Here is a 15,244-nt window from a genome sequence, read left to right as displayed (position 1 = left end):
GGTGGATTGCTTGAGCTCAGGAGTTCAAGACCAGTCTGGGCAACATGGCAAAACCCCCGTCTCTACAAAAAATACAAAAATTAGCCAGGTGTGGTGGCTCACACCTCTAGTCCCAGCTACTTGGGAGGCAGAGGTGGGAGGATCACTTGAACCCAGGAAGCGGAGGTTGTAATGAACCAAGATCATGCCACTGCACTCCAGCCTGGGCGACAGACTGACTCCAAATAAATAAATACTTTCTTGAAATAAATAAATAAAATAGATTTTTTTAAGTGAGAAGAAGATCATCAGTAAGCCCATCAGTTACTGATAACTGCTGTTAGGTACATTTCCTTTTAGACTTTCTATGTCTGTCTGTAGCTGTATAACCATATATACTTTGACCTTTATACATACATACATAGGATAATACTATGTATACATTTTGTAACTTTTTTTTAACAATATGTACTTATATGTCTACATCATCATTTGTGGATATGCTACGGTTTACTTAATTTGTTCCCCTCCTTGATAGATATTTAGGTTATTATTCACAATTTGCTATTACAAACACCATTACCCTGAATATCCTGTCATATATCATTGTGCCATTGTCTAATTTTTTCCTTAGGATAAACCACTAGAAGTAACGTCAGTGGATTCAAAGGGTGTGGCACATTGTTAAGATCTCTGATACACATATCAAATTACCTACATCTGTAAAGGCTGAGTTAGTTTCTTTTTCCCTCTGCTTTCTAAAGATGAATCGTACTGGCCTGTAAAATTCCTTTGAACTACAGCCTATATTTAAAAAAATTATAGTCCCAAACTCAGGGCCTTGGCAGAGTCAGACTGCTGTGGCCACCAAGCCCAGAAGCAGGTAGGAGAGGCCGCTGCTATGGACGCAGAAGCCTCTTCAGTCTGACTCTGCTAAGAGCAGCGGTCCCCAGTGTCTTTGTTCTAACCCTTGCACTCTTTTTCTGTCTTCCAGAGTGAATTAGATGTATCCTTTTTCAATACGGTTTTCCACGGTACTTGGCAAATGCACTCTGGTCCTTATCAGGTAAGTACCACAAGGCAGGAAAACTATTCAGCAGAGTCCAGAGTGTTCATCACCAACAACTATGACAAGACAGCCAGAGGTGTGGGTGTTCTGCAGAACTCCTCCCCCACTTCGTCACTCTGCTTCAACAAGACGATTCTTTTTTTTTCTTTTTAAGATGGAGTTTCGCTCTTCTTGCCCAGGCTGGAGTGCAATGGTGTAATCTCTGCTCACTGCAACTTCCACCTCACTGCAACCTCTGCCTTTTGGGTTCAAATATTCTCCTGCCTCAGCCTCCTGAGGCATTACGGGTGCCCACCACCACGCCCAGCTAATGTTTGTATTTTTAGTAGACATGGGGTTTCACCATGTTGGCCAGGCTGGTCTTGAACTCCTGGCCTCAGGTGATCCACCCACCTCGGCCTCCCAAAGTGCTGGGATTACAGGCGTGGACCACTGCGCCTGGCAAGATGATTCTTAAGATTTTTTTTTTTCCAGGTAAGATAGCGCTATCATAGTAGTTAATAGCTACTATTTATTAATTTAATTTCCTTTAAGCATATGGAATAGGCACTTTCAAAATTTAAATAACACAGCCAAAAAAGTGTTTAGTCCTCCTCCAGAAACTGGATTTCCAGGGTGCCAGGTCTAAATCTCTAGAAATCCCCTACGTGACCAGAATAAGGCCTTCAGTGTTGATAAACTGGAAGGTTAAAGAAATTGCCTGGCTTGTATTCATTGCTATCAAATGCATTCATTTCCTTGATAGCAGAGAAAGTTCTCCTTTTCTCCTTTTCTTCTGTCTCTTTTAAATCACAATACCCAAGGACCCTCAAAACGAGCACGATTTGCGTAGAATACTGCAGGCCCACAGATCTTGGCAGGAGCCCTCCAGGCTTTGCGCGAGTGTTTGGGAGGCAAGTTAATTTTTAAGTTTACTTTTTACTTCAAAAATCTACCTACCACTTGAGTCCTTTAAGAACACATCAAGTTTGCATATAAAATAGTAAATTAATTATAACAAATGTTTATATATAAATATTTATATATATTAGAATATAACGACTATATATGAATTATAACAATATGTTTATGTGTATATATACATACATGTATTTATGTGTGTGTGTATATATGTGTGTACGTGCGCAAACACACAGGCATTTTTCCACATTTTGCCAGAAATATTAAGTGGATGCAAAACTACTGGTTCTGGACGTAGTGTCTGATGTGTATATATATGATATATATATATATACATTTTGTAGAGACGGGGTTTCACCACGTTAGCCAGGTTGGTTTTGAACTCCTCACCTCAGATGATCCGCCTGCCTCGGCCTCCCAAAGTGCTGGGATTACAGGCGTGAGCCACCACGTCCGGCCTAATTTATAAATTTATATATACACTTATATAAATGCCCAGAACCAGTATGTTTGCATCCACCTAGTATTTCTGGGGAAATGGCTATTTACTTGTTATTACTGATAGGAAATGTCACTGTGTTGACAAAATTCATTTTGTGCCCTTAATTTGGAAGCCTCTGTAAAGTAACTGGGAAAATCTGGGTGCCCTCTAGTGGTGAATGACCCAAATCTATGATCCCTGTGACCTAGAAGGGACTATAGATCCCTTTGTAGGTTTTAGCATGCTGAATAAAAATATACCGTGATATACAGACCACGTTGTATATTATGGTGTATTTTCATTCAGCATGGTCTGTATATTACAGTATATTTTTATTCAACATGTAATATTCTATCTGAATTAAGCCATTCAAAGCAATTCAAAATAAATCTCTTCCTACTTGAACAAGGTACAAGTAGACAAAAAGCTTTTTGATTTAAACAGTCATCAGGAAGATAGCAAGGGCTAAAAGACACTTCACTGGGAGTAGAGAACTCAATTTCCACTTTTGGTCTTGCCACTGACTAGCTGTGTGTATTGGACAAGACGCATAACCCCCTCATCTTAAAATGAGAGAATTAAGACTAGAAGAGCTTTAATACCTGATCAGCCTTAATAGTTGATGTTGCCATGACTTTAGGTAACTGAGCTGAGTTACCTTACATCTAAAACAGGAAGAGAGTCTTACAAGACTAGATATTGAGAGAGTTAACGTGAATCAGAGGTGAAGGGATATGTATTATAGTTGGATGAGTTGTGTTGATGTGTCGTATATTTACTAGATGTTTAGTAGAAATAAAGATGGGTATACTTGTCTTTGTAGCCTTCTGGTGTGTAGTATAGGTCTGTGTGATGAGCTCCAGCATTCTTGTTTGAATTAAAATTTTACGTCAAGATACACAATTTTCCCTTCATTTTACCTGGTTTCATTTTCACCCTCTCTTCCCTTCTAACCAAGTTATATGTATTTACTGTCCTTAGGAATTACTTAGGCATATCCATCTGGCAAATTAGGAATTTTACATCATTTAGAGAGGAGAACTAAGTCTTTCTAGACCTGGAATTTTACGTCTTTGCTCCAGGTTTGATCTCACTTGTACTTCCAGTGGTCTAAAAGTAGAGCAGGCAGCAGAGAAGGGCATGTGGCACCTCTTTTCTGTTGACACTCTTTTTTTTTTTTTTTTTTTTGAGTCAAGGTCTTGCTCTGTCACCCAGGCTGGAGTGCAGAGGTGCGATCATGGCTCACTACACCCTGGATCTCCTGGGCTCAAGTGATCCTCCTACCTCAGCCTCCCAAGTAGCTGGGACTACAGGTACACAACACCATGCCTGGCTAATTTTTTAAATTTATTTTTTGAGGAGATGGGGTCTCACTCTGTTGCACAGGCTGGTCTCAAACTTCTGGGCTCGAGCAAGCCTTCTGCCTTGGCCTCCCAAAGTGTTGACGTTCTTAAAAGGTTACTACCCTTAGCCATCTGAAAAATATCGAATTAGAAACCCCTGACTCTCCTCTGCTTCATACATAGTCCTTTTAAACCATCACATGTTCAAGGAGGACCTCTGCAGACTAGTTACACAGCAGAAAGATGAGGGGACCTTGTCGAAGCTCAGCTGCAGTTCCTGCTCCATCTGTGGAGGGGTGTAGACATCCTGCATCACTGTGTGATAGCATGTAGCCAGGCACCTACTGGAGCAGCCAGCACTGCTTATATCCACTCTGCCAGGAAAGCTCCCTTAGGCCTTAAAAGGTTGAAAACAAGAAAACTGCTATAATGGCAACCTGGATTTGGTCCTTCCACCACTAACAATACATAATCTTGTTTGTGTTTGCTCAGGCTTAAGAAAGCCCTCCTTGTCAGCCCACATGGGACAGACGTGAGTTAAAGCTTGGTTTTGGTACAGGAGAAGGAAGTCAAAACCTGATCAATTCCCAGGAAGCCCCCTGTCTTTTTCTCCAGAGGCTTTTCCCCCTGATTTTTTAAGGCTAGGGAAGTTTCTGAGAACCTGTACAGTTAGACTTGGAGAAATACAGTACACCATTTACATTTCTCCCTACTAGTAAGACTGACATCACAGAGCAAGACAGATTGGATTTTAAAAAGAAAGGACCTAAGCATAAGAAATCAGGACAGAAACTCTGGCTTGTTGAAAAGCCTTCCAGTTAGTGGAAACCTCTGGTGCAGTGGTGTCAGGTGGGGCGGGCTGCCCCCTTGGGACCAAGCACGTCAGTGACCTAAATCATTCACGTGCTATGAATACACTCCTGTGCACTCTTCACTTCCACTCCACCCGCCCGGCTGAAGTGAGGCCTGAAGATTTGTGAAGCCTGTTTCTACAGGGAGACTTTGCCCCATCACATACCTTGGTAGATTTATTTAAGACTTCAAATTTTATGAATTAAGGTGGTTTTTTTTAGGAACCAATTGATGAATTTCCCAAAATATGCTCAGCCCTGGAGCCCCAGCAGGCTTGCTTTTCTCCAGACAGTTCATCATTCAAAGGAGCTGCCTCCACCACCCCCATCTACTGAATAGCCAGGGGAGGGCACCAATGAATAGCACAGTATGGGAGACACACCAACTACTCTTCAAATCAGTGCGTACCTGCTCTACGCGTGAAGGTACAGAAAACCTCCACAGCCTTTTCAGTATTTGGTGCCTTTAAAGAGGCCTAAGGACTTAGTTTATTTTGGCTAGACTGGAATGCAGCAGTACTGCCTTCAGGCCTGGACAGCCAGGGGCTCCTCGGGCCCTGTGCTCTAGAAGGCCCATTCTGTGTCTGCTTCACCAGCACCCTTTCCCCATCATGGGGCAGACGCTCACCAGCCCTCACTATCTACTGCTTGACCATCCTCTGACTTCCTGGGCCCCTAGAATTTATAAGGTCCCTAGATATCCCAGAACCTGCCACCATGGCCTCTGCAAGCCTCTCCTCCACCTTCACCCCAAGACTAGGGGCAGGAATGATAAGAAGGCTGGGTGGTAGCTGGGATGTCCCACCTACGTGCCTGGGGAGAGAAGCGAGAGCAGGCTGGAGTCTCTACTTTGTATTCTTGTGAGGCACAAATATAGGCTAGAATCCAGGCCCCACAAATATAGGCTAGAATCCGGAATGTTTTCTTGATTTAAAGACATCTTTAGGCCGGGCACAGTGGCTCACGCCAGTAATCCCAGCACTTTGGAGGGCTGAAGCAGGAGGATTGCTTGAGGCCAGGAGTTTGAGACCAGCCTGGGCAACATAGGGAGACCCAGTCCCTATAAAAAAATTTAAAAAGCCAGGCATTGGTGGTGTGTGCCTATAGTCCCAACTACTAGGGAGGCTGAGGTGGGAGGATCGCTTGAGCCTGGGGGACTGAGGCTGCAGTGAGCCATGATTGTGCCACTGCACTCCAATCTGGCAACAGAGCAAGACCTTGTCTTTAAAAATAAAAATAAAAACATCTTTACAACATTCCTGTTTGTATTTCATAAACTCAAAATCTCAAAGACTGAGCAGTTGATTCTAGAGCCCTAAAGCTCTGGTGGGTTGTGTGAAGAAACCCTGATTCATGTCCCTTTTATTGCAGTTGAGGGTGGGGCATAGGAAGGGCCTCAATGCTGTGTTCACTCTCTGTGACTCCGCCAACATCTGCCATGGTGCTTCCTGGAGAATGATGGTGTGCAGGCAACAGTGATCAGCACCACCATGGTTTGCAGTCAGGCCTCGATCAGGCCCACTGTGGGCATCTACCTCTAGTTCCATCAGCTTCCTAAAATCTGAAATACTTTTAGAGATCCAGAAACCAGAATAGGGTTTCTCCAAGTGGGAGATAATGTCAGCCTGATTTAATGAGAAATTGCAAAAATACTTGTTCAAACTGAGGCTATAGGAATACCAGCCAGAAGAACAAACAAATTCTTCAGGGAAGCATCCAGCACTGAAGTGGCAGCTTCTAAATGAACTGAAATTTTCTGCATGTTCTCTCAGAAAGTTACAGTGTTAATTAATTAATAAAATCATTACAAAAGAATTTCTTCCGAGGTATGATGGAGCATGTGATGACTTCAGGAATGGCTTGATTTTTTTGTTTGTTTGTTTGTTTTTTGAGACAGAGTCTCACTCCAGGCTGGAGTGCAGTGGTGTGATCTTGGCTCACTGCAACCTCCGCCTCCCAGGTTCAAGCTATTCTCCTGCCTTAGCCTCCCGAGTAGCTGGGATTACAGGCGTACACCACCGCACCTGGCTAGTTTTTTTGTATTTTTAGTAGAGACGGGGTTTTGCCATGTTGGCCAGGCTGGTTTCCAACTTCCGACTTCAGGTGATCCGCGTCCCTTGGCCTCCCAAAGTGCTGGGATTACAGGCATGAGCCACCACGCCCAGCCAGGAATGGCTTGATATTATCAGAAAAGAGTAAACCAGCTCCACTTTCCTTGAAGGTTATATTTAGAGTTGTAGGAGCCGGATACTTTGGAGCTAGGAGAAACCTACACAATCATCAGGTAAAAACCTCACTTTTAAAAATTAATGTAAAAAAATTTTTTTACAGTCAGGGTCTTGCTCTGTTGCCCAGGCTTGAGTGCAGTGTTGTGATCATAGCTCACTGCAGCCTCAAACTCCTGGGCTCAAGCAATCCTTCCACCTCAGCTTCCAGAGTAGGAAAACAAAAATATCAAGGAAAAAAAAAATAGATCTGGGAATACAGACACGCACCACCACACCCAGCTGGCTAATTTAAAAAAATTTTTTAAAATAAAAACAGCATTTCACTATGTTGCCTAGGCTGGTCTTGAACTCTGGAGCTCAAGCGATCCTCCCACCTTGGCCTCCCATAGGGCTGGGTGAGTCACTGTTGGCTGGTTTAAAACCTCACTTTTTAGATTAAAAGGCTGAGGTCCAAAGAGGTTCTGTGACATGTCCCAATCCATAGAGCTACTTTAGGGCAGAGCTGGTACTAGTTTCTGGGTTTCTAGGGCCCTTGACTCTAGGATTATAAATTGGGTAGGTTAAATTTGACTTTTTTTTCTTTTTATTTTTCTTCTCTGAGACGGAGCCTTGCTCTGTTGTCCGTGCTGGAGTGCAGTGGTGCAATCTCAACTCATTGCAACCTCTGTCTCCCACGTTCAGGTGATCCTCCTGCCTTAGCCTCCTGAGTAGCTGGAATTACAGGCCTGCCACCATGCCTGGCTAATTTTTGTATTTTTAATAGACACAGGATTTCGCCATTTTGGCCAGGCTGGTCTTGATCCCCTGACCTCAAGTGATCTGTCCACCTTGGCCTCCCAAAGTGTTGGGATTACAGGTGTGAGCCACTGCACCCGGCCTAAATTTGACATATTTTTAAAAAATTAATCATCTGGAGTAGACTGTGGCAATTTAGTCTCAATAAAACATGCCTGTCACCATGGTGCCTTGGTGTTGTCGAAGCTTTTTTCTGAATAAGGGGAGATGTTTTAGAGAAATGCCTTTGGTTGGAAGAGTCAGAAAGGATGAAAAAATTTGAGAGTATCTATGAATGTCTTGTTGAGAACATGCTCTCCAAAAGTGGAGTTCACATTCAGATTTCAAAACATCTTTTTTCCTTTTGAAAATATTAAATGGAAAGCCTCGTTGCCAGAGAGTGAGGACTGGCCTGTGGGTCCGAGGGAACGTGTGCAGCTGTTCCTCCGTGGGAAGGGCAGGCATTGAGGGATGAGGGACCCAGGGCCTTCTCCAGCATGGGAGCTCTAGCCAGGTCCGTGGTGGGTGATGAGAGTCTTGGATAGGAACAGTCCCCAGGATTCAGCCAGTACCCCAGAAGATGTGAATGTTGCAAATCCGACAGTTCTGCCTCCAAGTTTTTTTTGGCTCCCACTAGCCTTGACCACTTTCCTGTTTCCTTTCAGGAGCCCGCTAGGTGCCATATTCATCCGCCAGCATTCTTCACCACCAGGTCCCTCTGCTTTAACCCTATTCCTTTTGTTCCATTTTTCTGGGTTCTGTTTTAGTCAGGAATAGTGACAGCAAGTTATGAGAAGCAAGAGAGATTTAGGGGAAAAATGAGAATAATAACAGGCTCATTGACCCACCTCTGACTTTCATATTTAATTTTGCATAAGCCTACATAAACTTTAAGCAAAACCACAGCTGGGTATCCTGTTGTTCTCAGAATATGAGTAGGCCTTTAATGAAAACCTACTTTAAAAAAAGATAACAGCCAGGCGCGGTGGCTCACGCCTGTAGTCCAAGCACTTTGGGAGGCTGAGGCAGGCGGATCACCTGAGGTCAGGAGTTTGAGACCAGCCTGGCCAACATGGTGAAACCTCATTTCTACTAAAAATACAAAAATTAGCGGGGCGTGGTGGCACGCACCTGTAATCCCAGCTACTCAGGAGGCTGAGGCGGGAGGATCGCTTGAACCTGGGAGGCGGAGGTTACAGTGAGCCAAGATTGCACCACGCTCTCCAGCCTGGGCAACAGAGTAAGCCTCCATCTCAAAAAAAAAAAAAAAAAAAAAACCAGTCCTCTTCAGTGGCCTCATTAGCAAGAGACAAAATGTGAACAGGGCCGGAGACAGTGGCTCATGCTTGTAATTCCAGCACTTTGTGAGGCCGAGAAAGGCAAAGTGCCTCACTTCAGCCCAGGGGTTCGAGACCAGTCTGGGCAAGATAGTGAAACCCCCGTTCCTCCAAAAAATATAGAAATTAGATGGGCGTGGTAGCGCACCTGTGGTCGCAGTTAATTGGGAGGCTGAGGTGGGAGGATCACTTGAGCACAGGAGGTCGAGGCTACAGTGAGCCAAGATTGTGCCACTGCACTCCAGCCTGGGCAACAGAGTAAGACTTTGTCTTAACCAAAAAAAAAAAAAAGTGAACAGAAGACTATACTATACTACAAGAAGAATGTCTCCAGGACTATGCAGAATCTTCATGATGATAGCCTTCTATATGGTAGTATTTTCTGGGGGAAATGTGAACACAGTGGCCCTTGGCCACTTACCTAATTTGGTGGGAAATTAAAGTATGAATAATGAGAAAGCAAGTTTTCCCACCCTACATATTTTGTTAAAGAACACTTAGCTAGAATATTTTTTAAAAAAAGAAATAAAATGAGAAACCAAGGGATCTGAGACCCAAATCTAGAGTTAGAAATTGTAGTTTCTAGGTTGGTCTCTGCCCTGGAATTCCTTTTGAGGTTCCATTTGAGTCTGTGCTGCTCAGTTTCTCACTTGTTAAAGGATAATTTGATTGCCACTATGGTGTTAAAATACTCATGATGGAAGAGTGTTTTATTTTCCAGAGATCAAAATTCCAATGTTGGGGCCAGGCGTGGTGGCTCACGCCTGTAATCCCAGAACTTTGGGAGGCTGAGGCAGGCAGATCACTTGAGGTCAGGAGTTATAGAGACCAGCCTGGCCAACATGGCAAAACCTCGTCTCTACTAAAGATACAAAAAAACTAGCTGGGTGTGGTGGCACATGCCTGTACTCCCAGCTACTCAGGAGGCTGAGGCACAAGAGTTCCTTGAACCTAGGAGATGGAGGTTACAGTGAGCCTAGATCATGCCATTCCACCCTAGCCTGAGCAACAGAGAGAAGCTGCGTCTAAAAAAAAATAAAATTCCAATGTTGGGACCATAAACATTTCAATCACTGTATTTATTTTTATTTTCATTTTTATTTATTTATTTATTCTGAGACAGAGTCTTACTCTGTTGCCCAGACTGGAGTGCAGTGGCACAGTTTTGGCTCTCTGCAACCTCCGCCTCCGAGGTTCAAGTGATTCTCCTGCCTTAGCCTCCCGAGTAGCTGGGATTACAGGCGTATGCCACCATGCCCAGCTAATTGTATTTTTAGCTGAGACAGGGTTTCACCATATTGGCCAGGCTGGTCTCGATCTCCTGACCTCACGTAATCCGCCCACCTCAGCCTCCCAAAGTGCTGGGATTACAGGTGTGAGCCACCGTGCCCGGCCTCATTTCAATCACTGTAATTAAAAAGTTGATTTCAAGTGGCACTAATATTCCAGGAGCCCTACGATGTTCAATTCCAATCCACATGATGTGAAAATTCAGAAAGGCTCTTAGGTTTCTAGGTTGGGAGAAAGTGGACTTCAGTAACTCCGCTCTTTGGGAGATTGTTTCTAGCTCATGTCAGCTCAACCTTAGGGAGCCCATGAAAGAAAACAAGTTGCCTGAGGATCTTTAGAGTCAGTCAAGTTCATTATAGCCTGAAGGTAAGACTGTCTTTCAATAGCCATTCTCAGCTCACTACATTAGTATACCAACAGTCTGGGCCCTTCTTACTTCCTCCTATTTCAAATGTCACCATTGCAGTGTGTTTATTCCATGGGCTTAGCATATAGGGTATTTTTTGGTCCCTGCTTACCTGGCACATGGCCTAAATGCCATTACTCTTGGCCTCACCAGGGTGTACAGGTTGCTCATAAACCAAATCAAGATGTAAACAACAGCTGGATTCTTATTTTAAAAGAGTCACATGATTCCAGGGGGAAATCAGCTTTCAGGCCTTTGCCTCACATTGGATTTGGTCTGTAGTTTCCCCATATAGTGCCAGAAAGCTGCATGATTACTAGAGTTTGAGTCAGATACACAGATACACAGGCAGTCACATGTCCACAGTATACAGTGACCTCACTGAGCAACTCATGATTCCAGGATGTTGGGAAATTGACTTGCTGGAGGAGCTTGTCCTTGTTCCTTGTAATGTGGGGATGTCAGTGGTTTATATGATTTAGCAGTAAATTCTGATCTGAATTTCAAAACAATTGGGCAGTTGCTCAAGGGGACATCGGAACAGCAGATCATCTGCTTGCCAAAGATGGGGCAGTCCACAGAGCAGCTTGATCCCCGAACTAATTCATGGGTTAAAATTAGATTTCCTTGTATCTCAAAGACAGTTATCTTGGAGAAGGCAACATTTTCAAAGGCACTAAGGCTTTCATTGCCCTTAGTGAATGTAACAGGAAGGTTCTCCAGGCCATTTTTCACGTAGCCACCTGTGCTTCTTAGCTCTGCCTTTCTATATATACCTGGCTGCCATTCCCACTTTGTCTCACCTAAGTTCTGGCTTCTGGGTCTAGTGAACAGGTTAGAGTCAAGGGCCTAACATTCCAGTCCCAGTTTGGCCGTGGGACAAAGCAATCATCTGTATAATTGGAAGACAGTATTAATAGGTATATCAGAATAACGCTTTTTTTTTTTTCTGGGTCACTTAAGGACAGTTCCCATGGGTCCTTGGAAAACAGTTTATTCTGCTGGAGGACTATTTGCACAGAGCTTAATGAGATATTCACACAGAGCCTAATAAAAACTTTAAAGTCATTCACCATTTGTCCTATTCTGTGTAGTTGCACTTCACTAAGCAAATACAGTGTAGACTTTGAATATCTGGTCTGGTTGAAAAAAATCAAATGGGAACAATTCACTTTACAAAGATTTAATTTTGAACTCCGCTAGTGCATTTAATTACCTATTTGTTGAATGAAGTTTATTTGAAACAATCTGTCAACTGTTTTTGTTTTTGTAGCAGACCAGGATCATGCTCTTTAAGTAGACAGAGAACTTCAGATATTAAGGTGTAGAATTGAGAAACATTCATTGTCATCATCTCATTCCAGTTCCCCTTCTTTCACAAAAGAAAAGTTAGGCATTCAGTTGAAGGGATTCTTGAGGGAAGTATTTAGTTCTTTCTGGTTTGCTAGACATCATAGTCTAACAATATTTTCTTCTTTCCCCATGCCCCATACTAATTTCCCAGTAAGAACACCTGTAAGCCAAAGTGGCTCCATCATTCTCAAATGACTTCTTAGAACTACCCATTTGTAAGAGATACTGTCTTGAAATCCAGAAATTTTATTATGCCCTGCCTTCTTCATTCATTTTCTCCTCATAGTTATTTTTACATCAGTCTGTCTGACAGAGAAGAAAACTGAAGGTACAAGGCATTTATTTTGGGGTGGAGGTTTGGGGGCTGAGGAGGGAGGTGTCTAGCCCCTCCTGAGGAGCCTATAAGCAGAGCAGTCAAGCCCAAGCTTTGGGTTTAAATTCAAACCTGGCATTTACTAGCCATGTGACCTTGGACTATGCTTTGAACCTATTTGATCCTGGGTAAACTGAGGATAATATGTAACAACATACATCAGAGATTTGTAGAGGGCTGAAACTCAACACACTGTCTGGAACGGGAGTATTCAACAAATCGTTGCTACTGTTACTATTATTGTCTGGGAAGACAACACTATTTTTGAGTTAAGGTCATTCTCTTGCCACATGACACTGCTGTGTTCTCTAGCACTTAGTAGACCCCCTATCCCTTTGGTTTAAAAATGTAGCTGTTTCATTTTTATCCCTACTTATCCTGTTACTTAACCAAGGTGAAACTAGGTATGTATATATGAAGGTAACAATTTGTAATATGGATGCCAGTTTTAAATTTAATTTCAGAAATTCTGTACAAAAAAACCTCATGCTTAGGCTAATTTACACTGGGAACACTCTAGGTTAAGCCATAAATTTTTACTGAATGTTAACAATTTTTAACTTTAAACTAATTTCCTTAATATAACCGTAGATAATGTTTAATTTGGATAAAGTACACATCATTTTGGATGAGATGGTGTTAAATGGCTGCATTGTGGAAACTAACAGGGCAAGAATTCTTGCCCCTCTACTAATTCTTGATAAGATGTCAGAAAGCTGAAAGGAAGTCTCTTCGAGACAATATGGATTTATCAGAAATGCGTGTACCGTGGAATACATCTCAACATCTGTTAACCCAGAAGAATCTGGAAGACCACAATTACAAAATGGGGTATCCTTCCAAAGACATTATAAATAGGCATTTTCCACAGTTCCTAAAAAGAAAACAAAACTGTACTTTAAAATATGTACAAAGAAAAACATTTCTTTAAACTGAGAGAGAAGTTTTATTTTCTAATTGTAAACATATCTGTCGCACTTTAAATTCTGTTGAGCACCTAAGGAACCCTTCTTGGTCTATGCTTCTTTTGCAAATTGAATTCAGGAATAGCAAGATGGTAGTGGGAAGAAAGTATGGCAGTTTTCCGTCAGCCAATAAAGTTTTAAAATTTAAACACAAGGCATTTTGAGTAATGCTGTTTTCTGAAGGCTATTTTTTTTTTTTTTTTTTTGAGACGGAGTCTAGTCTAGCTGTGTCACCTGGCACATTCTCGGCTCACTGAAACCTCCACTTCTGGGGTTCAAGTGATTCTCCTGCCTCAGCCTCCGAGCTGGGACTACAGGCATGCGCCACCACACCAGGCTAATTTTTGTATTTTTAGTAGAGACAGGGTTTCACCATGTTGGCCAGGCTGTCTCAAACTCCTGACCTCAGGTGATCTGCCTGCCTCAGCCTTCCAGAACGCTGGGATTACAGATGAGCCACAGTGCCTGACTTCTGAAGGCTGTCTTATTCCTTTAAAAGGCTTAGTAAAATTAACTTTTTAAGAGGTGGTTTTTTTTTTTTTTTTTTTTTTAAGACGGAGTCTTGCTCTGTCACCCAGGCTGGAGTGCAGTGGTGTGATCTCAGCTCACTGCAACCTCCACCTCTGGGTTCAAGCAATTCTCCTGCCTCAGCCTCCTGAGTAGCTGCGACTACAGGCATGTAGTCCCCAGGAGACTGAGCTGTGATTACAGATGTGAGCCACCATGCCCTGCCCGATTTTATGTAAAGCCCAGCTAATTTTTGTATTTTTAGTAGAGATAGGGTTTCACCATGTTGGCCAGGCTGTTCTTGAACTCCTGACCTCAAGTGATCCACCCGCTTCAGCCTCCCAAAGTGCTGGGATTACAAGCATCAGCCACCATGCCCAGCCAAGAGGTGTTTTTTGTTTGTTTGTTTTTAAGAGAAGCAGGTCTTGCTGTGTTGTCCAGGCTGGACTGCAGTGGCTTTTCACAAGCATGATCATGTTGTACTGCAACCTTGAACCTTCCTGGCCTGGCTCTAAAAGCTTTGTAATGTGGGGCTGGTGCAGTGCCTCACACCTGTAACCCCTGCACTTTGGGAGGCTGAGGAAGGAGGATCGCTTGAGGCCAGAAATTCAAGACCAGCCTGGGCAACATAGACGTCATCTCTACAAAAAATGCAAAAATTAGCCGGGTGTGGTGGCACATACCTGTAGTCTCAACTACTCGGGAGTCTGAGGCAGAAGATTTCTTGAGCCCAGGAGTTCGAGTCTGCAGTGAGCTATGATCGTGTCACTGCACTCCAGCCTGGGTGACAGAGCGAAACCCTGTCTCAAAAATAAAAAAGTCCGAGTGCGGTGGCTTAGGCCTGTAATCCCAACATTTTGGGGGGGCCACGCCAGGAGAATTGCTTGAGCCCATTAGTTCAAGACCAGCCTGGGCAACACAGCAAGACCATATCTCTACAAAAAATAAATAGCCAGGTGCGATGGCTCATGCCTGTAATCCTAGCACTTTGGGAGGCCGAGGCAGGCAGATCACTTGAGGTCAGGAGTTTGAAACCAGCCTGGCCAACATGGCAAAACCTTGTCTCTACTAAAAATACAAAAAGTTAGCCAGGCATGGTGGCAAGCACCTCTAATCTCAGCTACTCAGGAGGCTGAGGCAGTAGAATTGCTTGAACCCGGGAGGCAGAGGTTGCAGTGAGCCGAGATCATGCCACTGCACTCCAGCCTGGGCGACAGAGTGAGACCCTGTCTCTAAAAATAAGTAAATAACTAATTAAAAAGTTAGCCAACTGTGGTGGTGAGCACCTGTACTCCTAACTACTCAAGAAGCTGAGGTGGGAGAATTGATCAAGCCCAGGAGTTTGAGGCTGCAGTGAACTATGATCACAACACTGTACTCCAACCTGG

At 43.4% G+C, this 15,244-nt stretch overlaps 1 protein-coding gene across 2 annotated transcripts in view; it reads left to right on the top strand.

Moving 5' to 3' along the window:
- Positions 1-13,503, top strand: part of AP4S1 (adaptor related protein complex 4 subunit sigma 1) — a 66,962-nt gene extending 53,459 nt beyond the window's left edge. The window contains exons 5-6 of one of the 2 annotated variants that reach the window (XM_004055048.5): positions 974-985; positions 12,976-13,503. In XM_004055048.5, coding sequence (XP_004055096.1) covers positions 974-985; positions 12,976-13,104 — 141 coding nt within the window. In that variant the 3' untranslated portion in view covers positions 13,105-13,503. The other variant, XM_004055051.5, reaches the window with a different exon arrangement.
- Positions 13,504-15,244: the final 1,741 nt, after the last annotated feature.

The sequence above is a fragment of the Gorilla gorilla genome, chromosome 15 (assembly GCF_029281585.2).
Source record: "Gorilla gorilla gorilla isolate KB3781 chromosome 15, NHGRI_mGorGor1-v2.1_pri, whole genome shotgun sequence".
In the NCBI taxonomy this organism is placed as follows: domain Eukaryota; kingdom Metazoa; phylum Chordata; class Mammalia; order Primates; family Hominidae; genus Gorilla; species Gorilla gorilla.
Note: the sequence above shows the minus strand (reverse complement) of the source record. Positions and strands in the feature narration are given on the sequence as shown.